This window comes from Capra hircus, chromosome 9, assembly GCF_001704415.2.
Source record: "Capra hircus breed San Clemente chromosome 9, ASM170441v1, whole genome shotgun sequence".
Classification (NCBI taxonomy): domain Eukaryota; kingdom Metazoa; phylum Chordata; class Mammalia; order Artiodactyla; family Bovidae; genus Capra; species Capra hircus.
Window position 1 is genome coordinate 84,485,345 of NC_030816.1, and position 26,843 is coordinate 84,512,187.

At 44.6% G+C, this 26,843-nt stretch overlaps 1 protein-coding gene across 1 annotated transcript in view; it reads right to left on the reverse strand.

The window, feature by feature from the left end:
* Positions 1-26,843, reverse strand: part of PARK2 (parkin RBR E3 ubiquitin protein ligase) — a 1,213,425-nt gene that overhangs the window by 209,146 nt on the left and 977,436 nt on the right. Inside the window, exon 8 of the mRNA XM_018053444.1 lies at positions 8,973-9,034. Coding sequence (XP_017908933.1) covers positions 8,973-9,034 — 62 coding nt within the window. The remainder of the gene's footprint in view (positions 1-8,972; positions 9,035-26,843) is intronic.

The following is a 26,843-nucleotide window of genomic DNA, read 5'->3' on the forward strand; positions in this document are numbered from 1 at the left end:
GTCTCTTAAATCACTCATCACAGATGTCAAATGAGCATTTTTAACTTCCTCGTGACTGTGTTATGATTCTCTAGTAACATTGCTTCTCTTGCTTCTTCCCAAACTGCTCACATCCCCCAGCCCACTTGCCCATTTCCTCCCTGGACAATTTACTTCATATTTCACTAAGAAGACAGAAGCTGTGAATGAGGTATTCATTGACTGGGCAGATATTTACTAAGCATCTTCCATGTGTCAAACACTCTATGTGGAGAAGACACAGAAGCGAAGAGTGTGTCTGTTTTCATGGAGCCATCAAACACCAACTTCTCCCCGCCCTCCTCTTCCACTACAACAGCAAACACTCCTTTCCCTTCCCACCCCACTCACCTGTGGCTTTCTGTCTTCTTACAACAAAGAAAGAGGCTTTTTCCCTGTTAAGGGTCAATTCCTCTCTCTGAGCCATGTATCCAAACACTTATCATCTTCTAAAGTACTTCCTTTCTTCAGCTAGCTCATCTAGCTCTTGAATTACCAAGTAATCCATCTCTGCTGGGGCATTTCAATGAGCATAAAACAAGCTCTAGCCTCTTCAGTCATTAAAGAACGCTCCTGCTATTTCTGCAGTTCTTTTTTTCCTGTTCGTAACAGAAATTCTACAAGAAGTTGATTCCCTTCGGTGGGCTCTTAATCCCATAAATATACGGCTCTTGTCTCCAACTCTCCACCAAAACTGGCCATTACACTGACTCGTGATCTCCGTGTTGCCCTGTGCAAAGGACAACCGACTTCCTCTCATTCAGCTTCTCGTTGGCATTAACATAAATCTCCCTCTGGGCAACACTTCCTTTCTGGGCTCTGTCAACGTGGCACAGCTCTGTGCTTTCTTCTGCTATACTTGAGGCTCCTGTGTGGTCTCCTTTGCTGGCTGCTACTCTTCTACCAAGTTTCCAAACACTGGTGCTCCTTAGGGTTCAACCGTGGTCCCTCCCCTCTTACCTCCTTTTGGCAACTGTCATGGACATAAAATGCCACCTACATGCTAACAACTCCAAATTTACCAGTCTCTGACCCCTGACCTCCTCCTCTGAGCTCCAGTGCATACATCCAAATCTTGACTTATCTCCTTCTCAATGCTTCAGGCGCATCAAACATATTAACATATTCTGAATTGAACGCCGATTCCATGCTTTCATCCTTACCTACTGCCATCAAACCCATCTCAGTGAATATTACCGTAGGATCCCTTCATCCCCCTGACTCACAGCTACTCAAGCACCGTGGCCTGTAATTCTACCTCTCAATATTCACTTCTGTTTCTTCTGCCAGTCCTCATCTGGACCAGGTCCATATGGCCACAAGACTGACTTTCTTAGACTGTGATATGGATATGTCCATCCCCTGGACGTCCATATCCATCCCCCACTGGACACGTCCTTCCCTGGTGGCTCAGACGGTAAAGCGTCCGCCTACAACGCGGGAGACCCGGGTTCGATCTACAGGCTACAGTCCATGGGGTCGCAAAGAGTTGGACACAACTGAGCAAATTCACTTTCACTTTCTATCCCCTGCTTAAACTTTCAAGGATTCCCCGTTGAGTTTAGAATAAAATCCAAACTCGTAACCATGGCTCACATGGTTTGGGTGGTTTTTATCTTTCATCACTGTCCCTCTTGCTCATTATTTTCCAGTCACACTGACTTTATTTAGTGGCTTGAAGAAAGCAGGCTCTCCAGCTCCTCTGGGGCCGCTGAACGTGTGTTTCCTTTGCTTGGAAGGCTCTTCTCCCTAGCCCAGTGACCCTAGCTCGATCCATGGGTGTCCTCTCAACTTTCACATTTCAGAGGTCCTGACTCCGTTTCTAAAGTAGGTTACATCTTAGCTTTTAGCATGATTTGTGCCTGAGACTTCCTTGTTTATCATTTTATATGACACTAGCACAGCAAATGTGGAAAACTCAGCAGTGGCCACAGGACTGGAAAAGGTCAGTTTTCATTCCAATCCCAAAGAAAGGCAATGCCAAAGAATGCTCAAACTACCACACAATTGCACTCATCTCACACGCTAGTAAAGTAATGCTCAAAATTCTCCAAGCCAGGCTTCAGCAATACGTGAACCATGAACTTCCTGATGTTCAAGCTGGTTTTAGAAAAGGCAGAGGAACCAGAGACCAAATTGCCAACATCTGCTGGATCATGGAAAAAGCAAGAGAGTTCCAGAAAACCATCTATTTCTGCTTTATTGACTATGCCAAAGCCTTTGACTGTGTGGATCACAATAAACTGGAAAATTCTGAAAGAGATGGGAATACCAGACCACCTGACCTGCCTCTTGAGAAATCTGTATGTAGGTCAGGAAGCAACAGTTAAAACTGGACATGGAACAACAGACTGGTTCCAAATAGGAAAAGGAGTACATCAAGGCTGTATACTGTCACCCTGCTTATTTAACTTCTATGCAGAGTACATCTTGAGAAACGCTGGGCTGGAAGAAGCTGGAGTCAAGACTGCCGGGAGAAATATCAATAACCTCAGATATGCAGATGACACCACCCTTATGGCAGAAAGTGAAGAGGAACTAAAAAGCCTCTTGATGAAAGTGAAAGAGGAGAGTGACAAAGTTGGCCTAAAGCTCAACATTCAGAAAACGAAGATCATGGCATCCGGTCCCATCACTTCATGGGAAATAGATGGGGAAACAGTGGAAACAGTGTCAGACTTTGTTTTTTTGGGCTCCAAAATCACTGCAGATGGTGAATGCAGCCATGAAATTAAAAGACGCTTACTCCTTGGAAGAAAAGCTATGACCAACCTAGATAGCATATTCAAAAGCAGGGACATTACTTTGCCGACTAAGGTCCGTCTAGTCAAGGCTATGGTTGTTCCAGTGGTCATGTATGGATGTGAGAGTTGGACTGTGAAGAAGGCTGAGTGCCGAAGAATTGATGCTTTTGAACTGTGGTGTTGGAGAAGACTCTTGAGAGTCCCTTGGACTACAAGGAGATCCAACCAGTCCATTCTGAAGGAGATCAACCCTGGGATTTCTTTGGAAAGAATGATGCTAAAGCTGAAGCTCCAGTACCTTGGCCACCTCATGAGAAGAGTTGACTCACTGGAAAAGACTTTGATGCTGGGAGGGATTGGGGGCAGGAGAAGAATGGGATGACAGAGGATGAGATGGCTGGATGGCATCACTGACTCGATGGAAGCGAGTCTGCGTGAACTCCGGGAGTTGGTGATGGACAGGGAGGCCTGGCGTGCTGGGATTCATGTGGTCGCAAAGAATCGGACACGACTGAGCGACTGAACTGAACTCAACTGAGCACAATAATCCATGGGGTTGCAAAAGAGTTGGACACATCTGAGCAATTGCATAACATAAGCACAATAATAGTAAAAAAAATATTAAAAATATTTGTTGAATAGGTAAAGGTTATTTCCTTAAGATTCTGGCGATTAAACTCAAAGAGGAGGTAGCTGGTAAGAATGGAAGTATGTTTGAAAGGTAGTGTTTCTGAAGACTCTCCAAACCCGCTGAACTTATAGATATCACATCTGTTTCCTTCGGGCTTCCCCTGTGGCTGAGATGGTGAAGAATCTGCCTGCAATGCAGGAGACTCGAGTTCAATCCCTGGGTTGGGAAGATCCCCTGGAGAAGGAAATGGCCACCCAGTCCAGTATTCTTGCCTGGAGGAATCCCATGGACAGAGGAGCCTGGTGGGCTACCGTCCATGGGGTCGAAAAGAGTCAGACATGACTGAATGACTAACACTTTCACTTTTCCACAATCTGTTTTCTTAGGGCCCATCTAGAACTTTGGAGTCACTCTACTTATGTACAGTGTAATATCTTTGCTAAGTAGCTTGGAGTTGGTGGGTGAAGGTCGGGGGCTGAAAGGGGCTTTATCAATGTAAATTGTAAACACAAATCAGAGACAGGACCAAGAAGCTAAAGTACATGCATTGTGTTAAATTCCAAGGGGTTTTGATTGCACTTTTACTTTAAGAAGGTAATGATTTACAGTGTTTAATGATTTATTTTTAATTCAGATCTCAAAAATCAAGTGCTTATTGAATGAAATTGAAAAGGAACCACGTACAAAGCAATCAGATAGCTGGTGAGCATCTCTACCTTCCAGTAATGAATTCAGTAATTAACTAGTATCTGTACAGGTTTTATCAACTCAGTTTTATCAACTTTTAAGTGAACATTACATTGATTATTTTTAAATTTTTTTCTTTTCCATTATGCTTTCTTTTTAATAGGATAGTGACTGTAGTTCCTTGTTACTTTGATTTTAGTGTCTACTTTGATGCTGCTAGTTCAGTCTATTGATGGGCTGTAAATATTACTTAAATCAGAAATATTTTAGTGTGGCACTTAATATCTGCAACTTACTTTGCCATCTTATTTATGTACAAAAATTCTAAGAGATGACTGAACATTATTTTTCCTTTTTCTACAAACTGAAAAGCCAAGTTAGAGAATAAATGATCTGTCCAAGGGAAGTTGTAACACGCCAATGTAAAAATTTCATTTCATCCTGTAATACGTAAGTTGCGTCAAGCATCCAGAGAGAGGCTGACGGTTTCAGGAGCTCCTGGGTGAGGCTGCCCAGCCCCACAGGCAGGGGTGGTGATGTTACTAGAACTCTCCACTGCTCAGCAGACCTCATGCCACTGTCTGCCCTGAGGCCACTAGGTCTTGGCCATGTGCCATCAGGATAGAAATATCCCCGGCTGCAGTGACCTGCTTATATCACTCACCGAAGAGATTCCTGGCTCCCTGGTCGGTTCTCCCGTCTGACCCCTGGCCCCACACGTGGCTCTGTCCATCCCCTTTCCCTCTAGCGTCCCCCAGCTGCCCCAACTCCCACCCCGGAGCTGGGAGAACTCAGAGTGTGTCAGCAGGATCTGCCCTGTAACCCCAACCTACCTACTCTCTCAATGTTCTTCTCACGTCCTTCCCCCACTGACCTTGGCTTCTGCCCCAGGATACGACTTGCCCGCCCTTCCGCTTTGCTTCCCCTTCCACCCTTCAAGTTTTTGCCACCGCTCCCTTTTGCACCACCTCATGGATTTTCAACATCCCCAAACACAACAGCTTTCCTTTCTCCGTCTGAAACCCTCCAGTTGTGATTTTCAAACCATCAGGCTCTGCCGTTTCTCTTTTACAGTCAGATACCCCCAGCTCCCTCCATCTCTCTTTCCCTCCCTGACCCATTTCTAGAAGCCCCAGTTCTTGACTCACCAGCACTCCCTCCAAGACTGTCCTGATGATAATTCTGGAGGGTCCCAGGGTCCACATGGGCCATCCTTTCCAAGTCCGTGCCCTCAACTTCTCCAGTCATCTTGTCCACTCCCTTAACTCGGCCACCCTTGGGCCCTCTGCCTCTCACCTTGACCTTGTCACTGCCGATCTCCACACCACCTCCACAAAACCCCAAATCCAAAGAGTCCTTGAACCCACCGGGACCCGTAGCCAGCAGACCTTATCGCTTTTCCCCACCCCTTTTCTTCCCCCTTCTCTCCTCACCAAGCTGAAATCCCAGGCTCAGCTACTACACTCACACCCGAATGTCTGCCCTGCTCTCTATTTTCTCTCTCCTGCTTTTGTTTCACTGGGGTGGCTGGTTAGACCCTACCCTCTGCCTTTTCTGCATCTGTGCCCACACTGGTCAGCGTGACAGGAAAACCCCCAGTTTGATGGATTTCACTCCAAATTCAGCCATTTTCTACCCTTATTCACTTCCTACCCTCCTAAATGACACTTTCACCATCCTTTCCACTCTCTGTAAAACTCTTCGCTCACTTAACTCTCAAGTGATGCCTGTTTCCTGTGAAACACCCAGCAAAATCCTTCCTGTGTCTCCGGCGCCCCCACTGCCACCAGGTCCAGCCGTCCCCACTTAGGTCTCTGGCCAAACCTACACTCTGCGAGCTGTCAAATCCAGGGCATTGCTCCTGACAAGCTCCTCTTCCCTCTGCATTATCCCCCTGCTGCCCTGCAGTCATTCCCATCAGCACATAAACATGGTATTTTTTTGCCTATTAAAAAGAAAAAAAAATTGATGCCACATTCCCTATCTCCAGTTACCTCATTTCTTTGTTTTCATTTATAGCTAAATTCCTTAAAAATAAAAAAAAAGGACCTATATTCCCTCTTTCCCATTCTTCTCCCCTTTCCACTGAACCCAATCCAGGCAGACTTTCACCCTCACCAGTCCACTGGTCAAGGTCACAGTGACCTCCAAATTCCAAATTCCAGGGCTCACTTCCCATCCTTGGCCTGCCGGTAAGTGCATGGCATGGATAATTATTTTCCTTCCTAGACACACTGTGTTCCTTTAGCTCCCAGTTTACGCCCTCCTGGATTTCTTCTCACTTTATTCTGACCACACCTTGTATTTCATTTGTTAAAACACTTTTTACATAAAATAAGGCTTAGATATGGTTGCTTCAGAATCCCTGTGTTCCCTTTACTCTCTACCAGGGATCTCTCCCCAGGCCTCACCATGAAGCTTTCCTTCATATCTTTCAGGTCCTCACGTGCATAGCACCTGCCTCAGCGAGACTTTTCTTGACCACCTTGTGTAAAATCTCAGCTCCCCCCAGCATGCATTGTCCTTCTTTTTGGTTTTATTTTTCCTCCAAGGCAATGAAAACTGTCTAACATATTATATGAAAGTGTTAGTTGCTCAGTCTTATCTGATTCTTTGCAACCTCATGGACTGTAGCTCACCAGGCTCCTCTGTCCATGGGATTCCCCAGGTAAGAGTACTGGAGTGGGTAGGCATTTCCTTCTCCAGGGGATCTTTCTGACCCAGGGATTGAACCCGGGTCTCCTGCATTGCAGGCAGGTTCTTCACCATCTGAGCCGCCAGGGAAGCCCAACCAAAAGGTGATGCCCCTGGGTGGGTTTGAACCACCAACCTTTCGGTGAGTAGCTGAATGTGCTAACTGTGCCACAGAGACATGGCGGCTCTGTTAACATATTATATACTGATCACGTTTGTGTGTATATAACATGACAGCTTTCCCCAACTAGAAGGTAAGCCTGAGAGGACTCTCTTTTTCACTTCTCTGGCCCTGTAAGAATCATATACAGCATATGAGTATGTGCTTTTTAAGTATCCGTCGAATGAAAGGAAAAAAGGAAGGAAGGACTCGTGGTTTTTTAGGAGATAAAGGTCAGTACTGCTGTGATGCAGTATGTGGCCATTAGCACAACTGATCAGAGAAATAGTGACTTTAATTATGGCTTGATTAAATGCCTGGGAAAATGCAAAATGGCTTGAATTTTATGTAGATCTAAGGAGATGATTATAGTTGGCTTCTTTCCCTACTAATCACCCAATGACTCTAAAACAAATATGGAAACAATCTGCAAATATTGGTACAAGTTAGAAGAGAAGGTTCTATTATCTGAGCAGAAATCTCAGGGTAACAATCAGTGATTTTTGCTTTAAGAAATCTCACTCACAGCTTTCACAGGAAAATAGCTGTGAGGGAACGGTGTTTTCATAAGTAGGCATGTTTGGGGTCTCTTATCAGCTCTTGGAACGGCAAAATCTTCGATTCTGTTTCTATTTGAATAAACATCCCTGTTTGTTATTCTGGAAATTTACAGTCTGCAAACATGAACGAGGCATATTGTAACCTGCTAATTCAAGGAGCTGGAAGTGATTCCGGCTTTTCTTCCTCCCCGAGTTAATCCTCTTTTTGAAATCTCATGTTGGAGATGGAAAGTTCCACTTTCTGACATACACACACCAAACGAAAACTCACAAACCAAAAACCTGTTGAAAAAAACTGAGCTGCTCTACCTCTGACTACGTGTTCTCTGATCAGAGTGGGCAAAGACTGCCTTTGGGAGTAAAAATCAATAAGAGAGGATAAACCAGGTCAACCACCATGCTGTAAACTACACGACATTTGTTGTTGTTTAGTTGCTGAGTCGTGTCCAACTCTCTGCGACCCCGTGGACTGTAGCCCACCAGGCTCCTCTTCCCATGGGATTCTCCAGGCAAGAATACTGGAGAGGGTAGCCATTTCCCTCTCCAGGGGATCTTCCCAACCCAGGGATCAGACCCATGTCTCCTGATTGGCAGGAGGATTCTTCACCACTGAGCCACCTGGGAAGCCCATAAATTATATGGCTTAAGTATTTATTTTTTTAAAATTTGATTTTAGCTTTTGGCTGCACTATGCGGCATGTGAGATCTTAGTTCTCTGGTCAGGGATTGAACCTGTGTCCCTGCATTGGAAGTGTGGAGTCTTAACGACTGGACTGCCAGGGAAGTTCGGGCATAAGTATTTCAAGGATAACTTGACATCAGATTTGACATAAAAATATGGAGCCTGTAATTCCATATGAGGATTAAGAGATTTATTGCTAAGTGGTCAAAAATGTGTGTGTGTGTGTGTATGTATACATAGGTAATATGTAGCACTCTGAATTATGAGCACATCTATTTAGAATCTGACATGTCTCACTGAGCACAACACAGCATTTAAATAATCAGCTTTAAATGGGCCAGCCATTTATATCAGTCACATGTTCGCATCCATTGAGAATGCGGCGGCAGAGAAGTACAGATAGCACAAAATAGAAAATTCTGGCGAAAAGAGCTTGCACGTCCCCGCAGAGACATCAAACCCGGCCCGTCTGTGCGATCGACCCCTTAGGCACAATTCCTCTCGGCACTTATTTGTTTGCTTATCGGCCACTACGCCGTACCTGCTCACTGCCGCGTCCTGAGATGAAATGCTCTGGCAGGTAGCAGATGTACCAATTAATAACCTGTCGGGTCTGATGGATAAGAGGGAAAGCAGGTTCCCACACACAGCGCCGGCGTGGCTCCCTTCCCCATTTCAGGCGTGGGGGGAGGGAGCGGTCAGGAGACACCCCCCACCTCCCAGGAGAGAGTCTTCGTGGTCTCATTACTGTCTGTCTTCCATGACGCTCGGGGCAGCCTGCGAGAGGCTGACTTACCTGCTCTTCTCCAAGAATCCTGAAGTGATGGAGCTCTTTAATCAAGGAGTTGGGACAGCCAGCTGTTGGGAAGAAGAAGAATTAATCACTGATGAGTTATTCCCACTCGGCGCGGTAATGTATTCTCACTGCAGTCACGACTACGGGTGACCAGTGTCGCTGTTGGGAAGGACACAAATGCTCACTTACCTGTAAAACATGGTCTAATCAATGACCAGACAACACCCCCCTCCCCATCCAGGGTACTCCGGCTGCTGCCAGCTCCCCACTGTGACTCTGTAGGAAGGAGCTGCACGTGACCCTGACCAGCTTTTTCTCCCCTTCCGATTGTGATCTGGACGTCGTGGGGCCCGAGGACACCATGACATTTCTGCCCAGCATGTCACTTATCACTAATACAGAACTAGGGTTTCGTGGGGCCAGACAGGGTGAGTTGGCAGGTGTTGGTTCATTTCACTCATTTACCACCTCCAGGCGCAGCTTCTGCACACTGAGGGTGAAGGATGAAGATGGGGCAGCCGGACTCCCTGTCTTCATGGGGTGGGGCTAGAGTTTAGAACTGCTCCTGGTTCTTCCAGGAGGCTTTGTCAAGACCCTAAAGATGCTGCATTTCAGTTTGGAAAAGGTCTATTATGGAGTTTGTGCCCACCACCTTCTAGTTCTGCTCAGTCAGTGAGAGCCTACTCAAGCTTGATTCAGAGTTTCTTTCTTCAGTTGTAAAAAGAAATAAGTAAATAAATTAACCATGTGTGTTGTGTGTTCAGTCACTCAGTCATGTCTGACTCTTTGTGACCCAATGTACTGTAGGCCACTAGGCTCCTCTGTCCTTGGAACTTTCTAAGCAAGAATACTGGAGTGGGTTGCCAGTTCCTCCTCCAGGGCATCTTCCTGATCCAGGGATTGAACCTGTGTCTGTTGCATCTCCTGCGCTGGCAGGTAAATTCTTTACCACTGCACCATCTGGGACGCTCAAATAAAGCATATCCAGACATATACACGTACGTGTATGACTATATATGTCTATCTGTCTGTCTGTCTACCTATGCCAGGGCATGCCAGGTCCTGTTTAAAAATGTATCCTATCCCTATCTTTTAAAGAGAATTATTCCACAGTATTAATTTGCCATCATTAATAACATAAGCTCTGGAAACAGAACTAATAGAGAAACCTGTTTCTTTGGGGTCAGATCTATGGATGACACGCGATGTTGCCTTTTCTGTTACGGAAAATGGGTTCTGTGAAAATGTACCCAAGCGACAGCTGAGGCTGAGCTGTCTCTGGGAGTCATGACGTGAGATGGTGGGAGGCACCAGGGACGCCGGCCTGGGGAGGGCAGGCGGCCGGGTGACTGGGGAGGCGCTGTCTGCAGGGGCTGAAGAAGTTATCCTCCGTGAGAGGGGCTAGATGTGTGCGCTATTCTAGAAGGCAGGATTAGAGCAAATAGGTTAAATGATAGCAGGTATGCTTGGGTTCACTATGAATACATTTCTAATTTAAAATGGAATTTATTTCCTTACCAGCCAGTAACTGAAGGCTTTCAGACAGAGGCTAAATAACTATTTATGCAGAATATTTTAGAGATGAATTTGACTTGAGTTAGTTCCAATTCTGAAACTGTGGTCACAAGAAATGCTGGAACAGAGATTTAGTCTTTGTTATTATATACAATATATATTCATTTTTGATGTTATTGCATTTCATACTCTTGAGAAAGTGGTTCATAAATGTTCACTAAGGCAATACATTTTTTTTTAAAAAATGGACAAAATATATAAATAGGTGATGTCATCACCTGATGGTAGGCAAGAAAAATAAGTGGAAATGCAAGAAAAATAAATGGAAATCCCAAGGTGGATATTTTGGTGGAAAATCTGGTCAATCAATTGTCATAGGCACATCCTACCTACAAGGAAGGAAAACTAGACCCTGACACCGAAAGAAACCCTGGAGCTGTGTTTCTCCCACTGAAGGCCATGAAGGCTTATAGCCCGAGTTCCCTTTTAGAAGCTGGTCATTTCAGAGTTGCTATTCTGATCTACGCAATTAGTAGAAGTCCATTCTGGGTCATTTGGTTGGCTGCCATTCAACCAAAAAACGTTGAAGAAATTCAGCCTCCTGTCAGTTCTTGGGAACAAGGGGTCATATTTTTGTTTTGTGAAAGTCATGAGGAGAGAACAGAGGTGGAAAGAATTCTCAGGACAAATTCCCAACAAGCGAGGGCCGTGTGGTTTGGTGCTAAGTTTACGAGGGGAGGAGTCACCCAGCCTGTCGCCTAGGAGGAGGGGTGACTAAGGCAATTGTTGAGGTGTGCCAAGCACCGGGTTGCAGGCACTCGGGGCCCCATCTGCACTCTAAGGACCGGCTTAGTGTGGTAAGACGACAGCGCCTTCCACATGAAATCCGGAGTTAATTTGAATACTTTTGGTTTTGTGCTTTCATTTATATTTAATTTATACATTTTCATTTGGGTCTTCTAGCTGTATCGCGTAAAAAGTTTTGACCTAAATTTATACCTGGACATAGTTAAGAAACATCATTAAAAATAGTTTCATTCAGGCTTCGAAGTTTTAGAGGATTCTTTTCTCCTTTACAAGTGGTCCTTCACATCCCTCCGACTTGAGGAAAACTGATTTGACTTATTTTAATGGCAGGTAAAATAAGACACAGAATTTAAAATTAACCTACCTTCAGAATTTGTATTCCAACTTTCTCCGAAGATGTAACTAAAAGGATTGATGTCAGTGATAGCTCAAATGTAAACATCTTGAACAGACGACTAGCTAATTGCCTGAAACACCTGGCCGATGCAACAAAATTTGATAAACAAGGACAGACATGGCGTCGAGTGAGAAGAGTCGTAAGGGGTCAAGGTGTTTAAGACCACGGACGGGCACCTGTCACTGTGCGCATCACAGGAACATCAGTGCGGGAGATGGACCGGTGCAGAGCCGGTGTGACGACGCGGCTCCACACGGGAATCGCGGGACCTGCAGGTGGAAGGAGGGCAGCAGTGCAGGGAGAAAGGGAGACGCTCGAGGAGGGGTGCAGGGGGCACGGAGAGCAGACGAAGACGTGAGGACAGGCGCCAGCGGCGTAATCTGAACTCTCCCAAGCACTTCACACAGGGTCCACACACACGACAGCGGATCGCCTTTGGAAGCCCCCGCTCTCTGCTCAGACCACATTATGTCTTAAGAGTGTGCAGTCGTGAGCTGCCTTCACGTCCCTGTCATTCAGTCTCTTGAGATAACAGCTAAGAGGCTTCTGTTAAAATAGGAACATCAGATATCATGGCATCCGCCACAGGTTTTCCATCTCACCAAGAGTCAAGGCCAAGGGCCTCAGTGGCCTATGTAGGGTGCTTGGCTGCCTGGGCCGCTAGGTAGCTCCTTATCCCTCTCCCGCCGTGGGTCCCGCCAGCCTGCTCTCAGTTCTGACCACCCCAGACAGGCCGCTATCTGCAGGGCCCTGGATTTGCTCCTCCCGCTGTCCAGAAAGCTCTTGACCCTGCTATCTGCACGGAGCGGTCCCCGACTCCTTCAAGTCCTTGCTCAAATGCCGCATTCTCAGTGAGGCTCTGCAGGACCACCCCAGGTGAAGCTGCAGCCTATCTTCATCCCCCAATCCGCCATTCCTGCCGCGTTTGCTCCATGGCTCTCATCCCCTTCTACACTACTTTTCTGATACAGCACTTTATTTTCCGTCTCCTGCTGCTGAAAGGCAAAGGTGACAAGTGCAGGACCATTGCTTTTTCGTCACCGCTCTATCAGCTGTGTCTAAACCACTGCCTGGCTGGCTGAACTGTTCAACAGCAGCTGCCCCATGAATGAGTCATCCAAGCAGTCACTGCCCACCTAGCTCAGTGACCGTGACACTTAGAAGGGGCTCCTATCCACCCCTCCTCTCTTTTCACCATGGAGGCCTCAGTTGAGCGGACTTTATCTAACCTCTAACCTCTCTCCCCAGCCTGGACCCCACATGGGAGGATGTCAGAGATGCTTGGATGTTATAACTCCTTTATACTTATACCGTACCTTCTTTGCCAATATCCTTTATCCAGTTCTGGGCTTCCCTTGTGGCTCAGCTGGTAAAGAATCCGTCTGCAATGCAGGAGACCTGGATTCTGTCCCTGGGTTGGGAAGATCCCCTGGAGAAAGGAAAGGCTACCCACTCCAGTATTCCGGCCTGGAGAATCCCATGGACTGTATGGTCCATGGGGTCGCTAAGAGTCAGACACGACTGAGTGACTTTCACTCACTCACTCACTATATCCAGTTCTGGGTAAACACTACCACCTGTTTTTCCTTCTCCTGTTCTAGTTCTGCCAATCACAGCTGGTGAAGCAAAAAGGGGCTAGAATACCTTCCAGCAGAGATTCAACTCATCTGCCTGAAGGTGCACTCTTGCTGAGAATGGTGCCGCTGCAGTTCAGGGTCTACTCACTGTCAAGCCCTAGGTGCAGCTTGTTCCTATGACTTGCCTTTGGCCAGCACCCTCTCCCATCTCCCTCGGGGATTCTTCCAAATCATCACCATCCTTCTCAATTAACCTTTAAAACTTCACTCTCAGAACAGGACCTCACCTGATACAGGTCCAGAATGCAAAGCTCCGGTGGTGAACGTGGAGGTGTGGGACCCGGGCCCCTGCAACGAAGGCTAGTGGCCACGCTGCAGGGGGACATGAGAGACGCTGTGCCCTGTCTCCAGTCCTCCTCAGCTGCACAGAGCCACTCCGCCTGAGGTCACATCTTCCCCAGGACCCCCGAATCTGCTGTCTGGGTGAGGGGGAGGTGCACCTGGCCAACCATTTTGTCCCAACATGAGGTGCTGTCAGTCGACACCGGCTCCCAAGTCTCTGCTCACGTGGCAGTTCAGCTCCTCACTCGGCCCGATCTGGGTCTCTGCTCCTCCTTTCTCAGATGCACATCCCATGACCACCTTGTACTCTGTCCTCTACTTCTGACTTGGCTGCCGGAGAACCCGCTCTGTGGCCACCAGCAAGTGTGCACGCTGTCGCCTCAGTCGTGTCTGGCTCTGTGCGACCCCATGGACACTACAGCCCACCAGGCTCCTCTGTCCATGGATTCTCCAGGCAAGAATACTGGACTGGGTGGCCATACCCTCCTGCAGGGGATCTTCCCGACCCAGGGACTGAACCCGCGTCTCTTATGTCTCCTGCATTGGCAGGCGGGTTCTTTACCACTAGCACCACCATCCCTGAACTTCACGTTGTTGTTCAGTCGCTAAGTCGTGTCCAGCTCTTTGCGACCCTATGGACCGTAGCCTGCCAGGCTCCTCTGTCCACGGGATTTTCCAGGCAAGAACACTGGAGCAGGTTGCCATCCTCTTCAAGTTACAACTCCTCTGCCTCCTCCCCCTCTACTCCTGCAGGATATGGTTCCTCCTCCTTAAAACAAGAGTCCTTTGTCATCCATCCTAACCTGTCCCCTTCAGCTCCTTATGGTTAACTCATCATTCACTCACTCTCCTCAAACTCTACTGCTCTGAAGCTTGTTCACTTCAAACCATATGTGTTATTCAAATCGTCCCCCTTTAAAAATTCAGCAAAAATCCAGCCTTGAGCATACAGTTACCACCCTCTTTCTTTCCTTCTCCTTCCATCCAATTTTCTCAAAAGAATAGCCTACAGCCATTGTCACCATTTGAAAATATAGCAGTTGGAGTTATGGACTGTAGAAGAGAAATATCAAAACAGGGGCTTCATGTCTTTTAAAATGAATTCTTGTCATCATGGCCTAGGCTGAAGCTCTGGTTCTGCAACAACTAACTAGCTATATGCTCTTGGATCACTCGGTTACTCTAAATGCCAAATCCTTTATCTGGAATAACCACGGCTTCTACTTCTAGTTTTGAATGTATGTGAAAGCAGGATGAAAAGACCTAAGGAATTAGAAAGTGAATTTATTGCTGATGATATTCATGGCATATCCATATCTATTGCTTGTTGCTGCTAATTCTCTAAAAATTTTTATCTGCTTAAAAGGAAAGTAACTAACGGAAATAATTGCTACACAATTTATTGTTTTAAGATATAAAGGTCAAGACTTCTGTTTTTTCAGTTCAAACACGTAAAGGGCTTGAAGGTTAGACTCCCATTCTTACAATAAGAAAAATCTGGGCAAACTGAAAGTCAACGCATTTTCTTGGCTCCATCAGAGAATGGATGTCACAGGGCAAAGAACCTCCCTGATATCTGGACAGATAGGCAAGTCCACAAGTCACAACCCAATCTGCTTACCTGGAGTAGAAGCTGCTGGAACAATAAACCAGTAGGAATATTGAGACAGCAATTTTGATGCATGCTGTGTGTGCTAAGTCGCTTCAGTTGTGTTCGCTTCTGTGCGACCCTATGACCTTTAGCCCACCAGGCTTCTATGTCCATGGGGTTCTCCAGGCAAGAATACTGGAGTGGGTTGCTGTGTGCTCCTCCAGGGGATCTTCCCCACCCAGGGATCAAACCGCACCGCTTTCATCTACCTACATTGGCAGGCATATTCTTTACCACTAGTGCCACCTGGGAAGCGCTTTTGATGAATTTGCTATTATATAAATGGGGTGTAGACTAGTGTGAGAATCAGAAACTCCAGAGGCATGAAATCTTACAGATCTTCCTGATATTTATCTTTAAGAAAAATACCCACCAGGTCCTCAAGATGAGGACCCCTTTGTGGCTCTGGCAGAGGGCGCGGAAGGGTAAGCATCGTGAAAAATGTCCAGAGCTTTTTCCATAGTCTGCCCTCCAAGGGAAGGACTTTGCTAGCACTTTACCCTGCAGCTATGAGAGAGGGGGCACTCCTCTAACTCCAGTCTGTCTCACTGAATAGGGAAAGAACAGTCGACAGGAAGCAGGGCTTCAAAGATATAGACTGAGAATGCTGCCTATGGGGGAGGGAGTAGGAGGCAAGGGAAAAAGAAAAAAAAATCCCTGTACCACTGGAGAAGCACTTGTGAGGCTACAGATCCAAGAAACGCGCCCACAGGAAGACTGAGATTTGAGCAGAAGATCGCTGTCACCCCCACAACACGTTAACCTTACCACCATACCAGCTAGCCTTTAATAACATCATGGTGGGTGGTAGCTGAAAGAGTTTTAAGACATGGATTCTCTCTGAGAAGGAGTGGTTCGCTCACAGTCAGGAATGGAGACAAAAATCAAGAAAACTAGAGGAATCTGGAATGTCTGGCATCTTCAGCTACAGCAAACATTAAACACTTAAACACAAGCCCAACTCTTTGTCAATCGACATATATCCTCACATTAAAGGCCTACATCATCAGCTCCTATTACGCGTAGAACATGTCCAAATTTCAGCACGTAATTACTAGTCATGTCAAAAGGCAAGAAAAACACACTCTGAAGGGATAAAGCAAGTGTCAGAATCCAACTCAGGCATGATATAGATGTTGGAATTATCAAACAGGGAGTTGGAAGCAACTATGATTAAGATGTTAAGGACTCTAATGGAAGAAGTAGACAACACACAGATGAATAATGCAGGCAGAAAGGCAAAGTCTCTTAAAAGAAAGAAAGTGAAGTTGCTCAGTTGTGTCTGACTCTTTGCGACCCCATGGACTGTGGCCTACCAGGTTCCTCCGTCCATGAGATTTTCCAGGCACGAGTACTGGAGTGGGTTGCCATTTCCTTCTCCAGGAGATCTTCCCCAGCCAGGGACTGAACCCAGGTCTCCCACGCTGTAGGCAGACGCTTTACCGTCTAAGCCACCAGGGAGGTAAAAAAAAAAAAAAAATCTCTTAAGAAGGTGTCAAAAGGACATGCATGAAATCAAAAGGTGTAACAAAAATGAAGAATTTCTTTGATGGGCTGTCAACAAACTTGACATGACAAGAAAGAATAAGCAAGCTTGAAGAAAGATTGAAACTCAAGCTAAAATCAGAAAGAATGAAAAAAAGAAGAGAATATTTAAAAACTGTAGGACAAAAATAACATACACTTAATTTGAGTACTAGAAAGAGAAGAAAGAGAACAGAGCAGAGGAAATATTCAAAGTAATACAGACTGAGAACTTTCCAAGATTAAGGCCAGATACCAAACCGCTGGTGCAGGAAACTCATAGACTATCAAAGTGAAAGTGAAAGTTGCTCAGCCGTCTCTGACTCTGCAACCCCATGGACTATACAGTCCATGGAATTCTCCAGGCCAGAATACTGGAGTGGGTAGCCTTTCCCTTCTCCAGGGGATCTTCCCAACCCAGGAATTGAACCCAGATCTCCCACTTTGCAGCCGGGTTCTTTACCAGTCACAAGGGAAGGCAAAGCAGGATAAATATCCCCAATCCACACCTAAATATACTTAAATCTTTAGTTTGGCAGAAAACCAAAGACAAAGAGAGAATTGCGAAAGAAGTTAGAGGAAAAAAAATACTGATAAAGAAGTGTAAGAATTACAGAAAACTTCTCATTAGAATGGGCTTCCCTGATGGCTCAGCTGGTAAAGAATCTGCCTGCAATGTGGGAGACCTGGATACTCTATTATAAGGTTATTAATCTTAATTAAGAACACATTCCTTGTTCTAGTGACCTCTCAAAGTGGACTTAGATTAGTTAACATATGTGTTGTAAACTTTAAGGCAGCTGTTAGAAAACTGAATTATCTAAATCTAACGATAAGACAGATTACCCAAGTGGTTAAACAAGACAAGAAATAAAGGTTAGACACTAAATCGTTTCTGCTATAAGAAGAAATTCAACAGTCTGTTGACATTAGCAGGTGATTTCCCAAGTAAAAGCCTGAGACTGTCTCAGTCAAGGAGTTTTGAAGTTGATGATAGGGTTATGATCACTTCTTCTAATCTTGTATGGATTAGAAAGTAAAAACCACGGCTTCCCATGGGAGGACAAATGTGAAGCTCTAATTTACTTGGAAAACACACTAAAGATGGTTTTAGGGTCAGAAACAATGAGCTGTATAACATATATTACCCTAGGCATTTTAATTTGTCAGTGAAGTCTTTCCTTGGAAAAAAGAAGGCTCCAGAAATGAACTAAGCACCAGTGATGCACCTACCACTGGTTTTGGCATGCTACAAGAAGGACTCTCTACCATCTGAGCCGCCAGGGAAGCCCCTACAAAAAGGAAAAGAAGCATACTATGGTCTGTGAAGACTTCACAAATCCAGCTGGACTCAAAGAATGTACTGCATGGTAACGTTACTGTGAATGAAGAGTGTATATAAAATCAAGAGTATGTGAAGACATGTATCAGGACGCAGAGTCCTTCCCCACATGCCAGAGAAAGGTAGCCGTCAGCCGGCGAAGCTGTGCTCACTTCCCTGGTTGCCCTCCACTCTCGCTCTCGCTCAGCGGACGGACTCCACCCTCGCTTTACCTGCCTGTGACAGCGGGGAGCTCTCAGTTCCAGCAGGGCTCGCCCCCGCTACCCCAGGTGCCCGGCCCAGCAGAAGGTGACAAACAGCGGTGAAGCGAGAAGAGAAGGAACAGAAGGGGCCTTCTTCTCTACCACTAACCAGCTGTACTATCTTGGGTCCAAGATGTTGTGTTAGCTCTAAAGCTTTCATTTTCTACTTGAAGAAGGGAGAGTAAGAATACATGACTTATGGGGTTGTTGTGGATGATGTGTGTGGGTATCTATATGTTTGTAACTATATGTATTATCTAGTACAGTTCATTGTACATAGTAGGCTGTTAATGAACGGCAGCTGCTATTTTGAGAGTCTCTGGAATATGAGGAACTCATGAGACTGTACTTGAAAGGTTGCTCTGCTGCTGTCCCAGAGATACCTTTTTAATCAAACCTTCAATATTTAGAGGCGGATTTTGCTAAAGGAGTCCAATATCCAATTGCTAATTAAGATTTATTATGACAATGTACTGAAAGACAATAGATGAGGAGGATATGTATACAAGCACACACCCTTGACCATCTACATATATGTATAGGTACATATGATCAGATCATATATGCTTAGGAAACTATGGCAAGTATACATTTAAGACTTTAAGTGTGTGGCCTTTTTATTAAGTCATTATTTTTATTTCTTCATTACAATCATCTAAAATGATTAATAAGCAACTTGACATCTTCATTCACTTCATGGCAAATAGATGTGGAAACAATGGAAACAGAGACAGACTTTTATTTTTTTAGGCTCCAAATCACTGCAGATGGTGACTGCAGCCATTAAATTTAAACACACTTACTGCTTGGAAGAAAAGCTACAACCAACATAGACAGCATGTTAAAAAGCAGAGATATTACTTTGATGACAAAAGTCTATCGAGTCAAAGCTATGATTTTCCCAGTAGTCATGTATGGATGTGAGAGCTGGACCATAAAGAAAGATGAGTGCCAAAGAATTGGTGCGTTTGAACCGTGGTGTTGGAGAAGACTCTTGAGAGTCTCTTGGACTGCCAAGAGATCCAATCAGTCAATCCTAAAGGGAATCAGTCCTGAATATTCATTGGAAGGACTGATGCTGAAGCTGAAATTCCAGTACTTTGGCCACCTGATGTGAAGAACTGACTCCTTGGAAAAGACCCTGATGCTGGGAAAGATTGAAGGCGAGAGGAGAAGGGGATGACAGAGGATGAGATGGTTGGATGGCATCACCAGCTCGATGGACATGAGTTTGAGCAAGCTCTGGGGGTTGGTGATGGACAGGGAGGCCTGGCTTGCTGCAGTCCATGGGGTGGCAAAGAGTTGGACACCACTGAGCCACTGAACTAAACTGATATTTTCATTTGATATCATAAAGCTTTATGACAAATTTTTACCTTTGAACTAACTGGAAATTAAAAAAAACAATCCTCACCAGTCATTTCAAAGTGCATGCTTTACATATCTATACTTAAAGGTGAATTAATAGTCAGTAATGCACATAACTTAAACCACAGATCCCCCAGCAGCTCCACTTATCCAAACATGCAAAAGGGAAACGAACTCAAATTTCCGACAAAAGGGACACTTAGCAACTACTTAATCTACCTTCTGTTTAGCTTCCCAAGTCAGCCATAACACATAGTAAGGGCATCACTTGAGTATACAGTCAACAGATGGATGATTATGGCAAACAAGCTGTGGCTTAAAAACAAATATTCCACAAAGATGTCAAAGAAGAGGACTGACGACTCCTAATTCTGCTTAACCAGAGCTGAATCTGGTTTTTAGTGTGTGTGTGTGTGTATGTGTGTGTGTGGGCCAGGGCGGGGGTGGGGGGCTCTGTTTTCTGCTTGTAGCTCTTCGGTAGTATTCAAGGTTACCTGCCTTTCATAACCCAGGTTGTAAGTGAAGTAAATGACAGAGCTGAGTAACAGACAGTGCCAATCCCCAGACTAGGCACTGCAAACGACTTTCTGCCCTGTAAGGGTGATTTAACAAAAACCGATGTTAGACTTATACATAGAAATGCCACATGTTCCGGATTTTATATACTACATTATTTTAACCCTCAAACTAATAAGATTAGTCTGATTAACTTGAGTGCACTTCTTGTGTTTGGGGGAGAAAATATACTACTTTAGAGGCATCAAAAATCTAAACAACAAAGTACAAAAGCAAAACAAAATTTCAGAGATTAAATGTGTTCCTCATGAAAATGAAAGTCACTCAGTCGTGTCCAACTCTTTGTGACCCCAAGGACTTATACAGTCCATGGAATTCTCCAGGCCAGAATACTGCAGTGGGTAGCCTTTCCCTTCTCCACGGGATCTTTCCAACCCAGGAACTGAACCCAAGTCTCCTGCATTGCAGGTGGATTCACCAGCTGAACCACAAGGGAAGCCCAAGAATTCTGGAATGGGTAGCCTATCCCTTCTCCAGGGGATCTTCCTGACCCAGGAATCAAACCAGGGTCTCCTACATTGCAGGCGGATTCTTTACCAACTGAGCTATCAGAGAAGTCTGTAGTGACTTAAGGGGGAAAAAAACCAACAAGAAGATACTATGAATATGAAACAGAAAAGAACAAACCTGCCTCCATATTGAATCTATTTTTTTGTGCTCTGTTGCCTGTGCTGACTCTGCAACTTTTGTGAAAGGATGTTGCCTACAGCCTGAAATACACGGTCCATTTTCAAGGCTCTGACCTTCAAAGGCATAATATTTTTTCATTTCATATAGAGATGAAAAGTTACAGAACATTTGTTTTGCTGGTGGTATATAACAGCACTGTGGCCAGACCAATGTGGACAACAGCAAGAGCAAAGAATTAACGGCACCGAAAAGTTTGCAACCGCCAGTCACACTCCCAATCCTTTTAGGATAAAAGAAGCCTGAATTCTAACTTGAGTAAGATGGTTCTTTGGAACACGAGTCCACCATCTTCTCAGTCTGCTGACTTTCTTAATAAAGTTGCTATTCCTTGCCCCAGAACATTGTGTCTTGATATATTGGCCTGTTGAATGGTGAGCAGTACAGCCTGAACTTGGTAACAAACATGGGCTCTCTTTGGTGGTAGAGCCAGTTGGTACAGTTTTACTGTCTATCATCATACTCTTGAAAAAAGGTAGTATATTCAACTTAAATGCGCTGGTGTACATTTAAAGCTCGCACGGATGACAAATAATTAAGTTGATTTTAAAAGCAGTTTGGGGGCCCCATAGGTACAACACCTGGCACAAGTTCCATTCACTATAATTGTAATTATTTGTTAATATCTCTGAATTAAGGGGGAAAGTCATTGCCTTTGGTTTTCATGAACAAGAGCATTGGGAAATAAGTGACTATACGAGCCTGTATAGCATAATTTAAAGGCCTTTGAGTGAAAGTCTATTTGCTCCAGGCACAAGGTTGAATTTTTAAGCACAAAATATTAGTATACCACTACTCAAACAAGACACTTTTTGTTTTTGTTTGTTTATAGTTTCATTTCCTACTGGTCTTGTCAAAGTAAAAGTGATTTTCAGCGAGGGTTGAGCTTTGCTTTCCATGGGAGACAGAGGCCAGGTCTGCTGAGTTGGTTCAGACTGGGGCCACTCTGATAGGCAATTACTCAGACCATTGTGGGAATGTCAGAATATTTTCCTTAAGACAGTCATGCAACCAGCAAATACAATCCGATTATTTTGTTTATACCAATGAAGTCAGATCTAATTCTTAGATTTTATGGACTTGCTGGCATTTAATTTCTTCAGTGATTAAAAACAGATTTATGTAAAACAGATTTATGTTCTTTATATTAAAGAACAAAAATATCTTAGTTTTAAAAGAGCTATTAGTGATTACTGTCTCTAGACCAACCTCTCTCAGTACAGAATTCCCTTCTGTAACACTTCTGACAGCTACATTATAGACTCTGACTCAAGATTTCCAGTGACAGGGATAAGAGGATCAGAGAATCAGCAAAAGAATTCCATTCTAATAAGGAAACATTCTTGCTGTTAGAAGAATCTTTCTAGATAAGAGTTCCAGATCTGTGATAGAGATCATATTGAATCCCTTTCTTTCCTGGGGCAAATGCCTGAAGTAATCCGGAATATGGGCTTTCCTGGTGGCTCAGACAGTAAAGAATCCACCTGCTAAGCAGGAGACTTGAGTCTGATCCCTAGGTCAGGAAGATTCCCTGGAGAAGAAAATGGCAACCCTCTCCAATATTCTTGCCTGGAAAATCCCATGGATAAAGGAGCCTGACGGGCTACAGTCCACGGGGTTGCAACAGTTGGACATGACTTAGCGGCTAAACAACAAATAGCAGCAACAGCAATCTGTGATAGATGTAAAAATTTGTAGGAAGCATCCAGGGGTTCATTTCCCTTCCCTCTATTTTTAGACTTGACCTTGTAGTTAGCAGCATTCCTATTCAAACGTGCTATGCAGAAGTCTTTAGTTCATTTGTTACTAACACACTCACTCATGTACTTAGTGTCAGACTAAGCATCAGACAATTGACCAGATGCTGGGGAACCTGAGGTTGGACAGACCAAACCGGGATATTTTGGTACTTTCTTTGATTTTTTTTGGCCCCACCACTTTGGCCACTAGTGGGATCTTAGTTTCCCAGCCAGGGACTGAACTCTCATCCTCAGCAGTAAAGCTCAGAGTTGGATAGAAATGAACTTACTTACAAAACAGAAACAGACTCACAGAGAAGGAACTTATGGTTACTAGGGTGAGGGAGGGTAGGGGGAAGGGACAGTTAGGGAGTTTGGGATGGACATGTACACGCTGCTATGTTTACACTAGATAACCAACAAGGACCTACTGTAAAAAAAAAAAAAAGGCTTTGAGAAGCATATTCTCTTTGCTTGCAAGGTCAGGCTTTTTAGATAAGAGTTCTCACACCTGCAACATTCATTTCTTCACTTTACTTCTGACATCTTACCGGTGGGTTTCCTTCCACCCTACCGATAATGCCTTCTATAATGCCCACTTTGGTCTGGGGACCCAAGAACTGAATCTACCCCTAGAACAGACCCCTAATTTGTTGGCCCATTATTTGCCTGAATATTTAAAAGTTATAAATCAAACTAAAAAATTGTTAAAATATGTTTCAATTTTTTTTTTTTTTTTTACTTTGCGTGATACCCCTATGTGAGGATCTGGGAGGTGATGACTTAGAACCCTCAGACGCCTTGGAGGTCTGCTCCTGAACCGGGCTGGACCGGCACAGCCAAGCCCCAGCCATGCCCCTTCCCCCTCCTCCGATTCCCAGGTTCCTTTATTCTGAAGACCCTCTCACATGCCTACATGGTGGAACCCGGGTTCAAGTTCTATAGCCCAGGCCCCACCACAACTTCTTCCTTGGCCACTGCTTTCAGGAAGACAGAGCCAGTTAAGGTCTCAGGACTGTTTATGCAGGGAATTCTGAAGCCAAGGAACCCAGGCAAGGCTCAGGGTCTGCGGACTCCTCTGGAGAAATGGTTGGGGGTGCAGAGAGGTCCCTGGGGCAGGACCCCTTTGCTCAGTTCAGGACTCACTACCACCAAGGGCCCTTGCCCAGTTCCTGTTCCCTTCCATCTCTCTCTAGTTTCTGACATCAGGTCAACCCACCATTTTTAAAACAATTTTTCCTTAAGTTTTGAGATTCACCTGACTATTCTTTCCCCCACCCTCTTGCATCTCCGTTTCTTTGTTGTCCCTTTGTCCTTCGGTCATCTTCAGCCCACTGTTCTGATTCTCGCCTCCACAGATGTGTGGCGGCGCCCCTGGCTGTGCCTCCCGTGTGTCTCCAATTGCCTGCTCAACCTCTGCACCCCGGGGTCCAGCTCTCACTTCGAAGTCAAGAAGTTTCACAGTGAGTTCATATGACTGCTTCTACATTTCGGCTTTGGTGACTCTGAGTTGGCTCTTAATGATTATATATATATATACCCCCTACGTGCGTACATTTCTGTGTTTCTCTTTTTTGTTGTTGATGACTGAAGCTGCGATCAAACTCATTGTTTGCCGGTTTTTGAGATTCAATCTCTTGAGATTCAGTCCTAGTCCATCTCTAGGACTTTGAACTCTGTTCTTTCTTTACAGTATTTTGAGGATTCCTGGCAGTGATTCTGACATTACGTATCCCAGGGATGGGGGAGCCTGGTGGGCTGCCGTCTATGGGGTCACACAGAGTCGGACACGACTGAAGCGACTTAGCAGCAGCAACAGCAAAGACACTTAAAATTTTGTCTGTTCCTTGCAATGTTCTCAGTTCCCTTAAGCACACGTTTCTCCTTCAATTATTTTTCCTGTCCTTTCCAACACGGGAAACATTCTCTTTGCTCAAGAAAACAGGAAAAGCAGAAATGGGGTGGCTTTCCCAACTTCTCAACATTGTGCCACCTTTTTCTCTGTCATTTCCCTACCGTTTTTCTTGTGCTTGACCCAACTCTAAAATGCTGTTTTGCTGTCTTTGGACATTTAAATTAGAATTTCATCTCCTTCTGGGTTTATCCTAATGATCAGCTCTCAGGTTTTTGTTTTTCGATCATTTTTTCCCAGCCAGGAAAATCCTCATTCGTCGTGTGCACCTGCTTTCTAAATGTCTGATCTTATTGTAAATAAGTTGCCTTTTGGGTATTCGAATTAATTAGAAAATTTATACAAAAGGCATATGAAGGCAGAATTGAATCTCAACCTTTTAAAGGATAATTTTGAAACTGGCATTTTTATTTCAACATTTACTTTCTGTCCGTTTCCATAACATAAAGATTATTTGACAATCTAATTGTGAATCTCCTCAGGAAAATGCATTACAAAGTTGTGGACCATTTCCACAAAGTCACTGATAGCTCGTAAAAAACAAAACCCAAAAACCTCTGGGGAATTAACTGAACTACAACTTTTTAAGAAAGCTTCTGCTGACTTTCCTCAATAACCATGCTGCGAAGTAGGGAAAACTCATTTGGAAAATACATTCCCTTGAAAAGCATTAAAAACCACATGAGTCTTCAATCAGTATTTTTCTTTTTAATTTCCTTGCAAATCATCACAGGGGCAATTGTGATATCCTTTGGGTTCAATGGAAAACCGTGAGCACCCGGGCTTGGGATAAAAATGGAAATGGACTTCAGCTCTCTGATGTGCTGCTGGCATTGGCCACGTGACACAAATAATCTGCACTTTGCAGATTGCTGCTGTTTGGTGAGACATGCTTTGAGGATTAATTTCTCTCTTGGCTATAGCTTAGAATCCCAAATATAGGCTCAACAATGGCAGTTACCTTCTATTTTTCCCTTAAGTACAAGTTTGAGAAAGGAAATGGCTGATGAAATAGCATTAAAAATCAATGATGACCCAATGTGATCAAAGGTGAAGCGGCAAGCATCGGACAACTACCTTTAATGAGCATTACGACTTTAATAAGCAAAACCAAGTTTATATTACTGCTTCCTTTCTGCTGACAGGTTTTTACTGATATCAGTAAAGGATTGTTTAGGAGCGTGTGCGCGCATGCTCAGTCGCTTCAGTTGTGTCCGACTCTTTGTGACCCCACGGACGTAGCCCGCCAGGATCCTCTGTCCATGGGATTCTCCAGGCAAGAATACTGGAGTGGGGTGCCATGCCCTCCACCAAGGGATACGACCTGGGGATCAAACCCACATCTCCTGAGTCTCCTGCATTGCAGGTGGATTTTTTACCCACTGAGCCAAACTGGGAAGCCCCCATTGTTTATGCAAATAAAACTTTAAGAATTTACAGACCTGAGTTTATATTTATCATGAACATATATGAGCATGTATGTAGCTTGAAGAAGTAATACCTCCTAATATAATCACTTTATCAGTAAGCACAGCTTATCTGAGTAGGATAGCAGGAACATTTGTAGATTTTGAAGCTTTAAGAATAAGCTGAAAGCAGCCACAGATATTATTTACTCATTTTCTCACTTATAAATGAGGGAGTTACTGCCCCCAAAGCACACAAATCACTCTTCCTAAAGCTCAGAATAGGTGGGTTCAGTTCAGGTGTTTGTGAGTTCATAATACAGACACACGCATGGCATTTTCTGGTCCATGGTAGCTGCCCTATTAATCCAAATATCTTTTTGAGTCAATTCTCAGTAGCTAGAAAATGCCTTATTTTCCCTTGAGGTACTGCTGAAGAATAAGTCTCACTCATAATGAGACACAATTAGAAATTCCATGTTTTTTCATTTCACTAACAGTAATAGTAAAGAAGGCTGAGTGCTGAAGAATTGATGCTTTCAAACTGTGATGCTGGAGAAGACTCTTGAGAGTCCCTTGGACAGCAAGATCACACCAGTCAACTCTAAGGGAAATCAACCCTGAATATTCATTGGAAGGGCTGATGCTGAAGCGCCAATACTATGCCCACCTGATGCAAAGAGCCAAGTCATTAGAAAAGACCCTGAAGCTGGGAAAGATTGAGTGCAAGAGGAGAAGGGGCGACAGAGGATGAGATGGTTGGATGGCATCACGATGCAATGGATG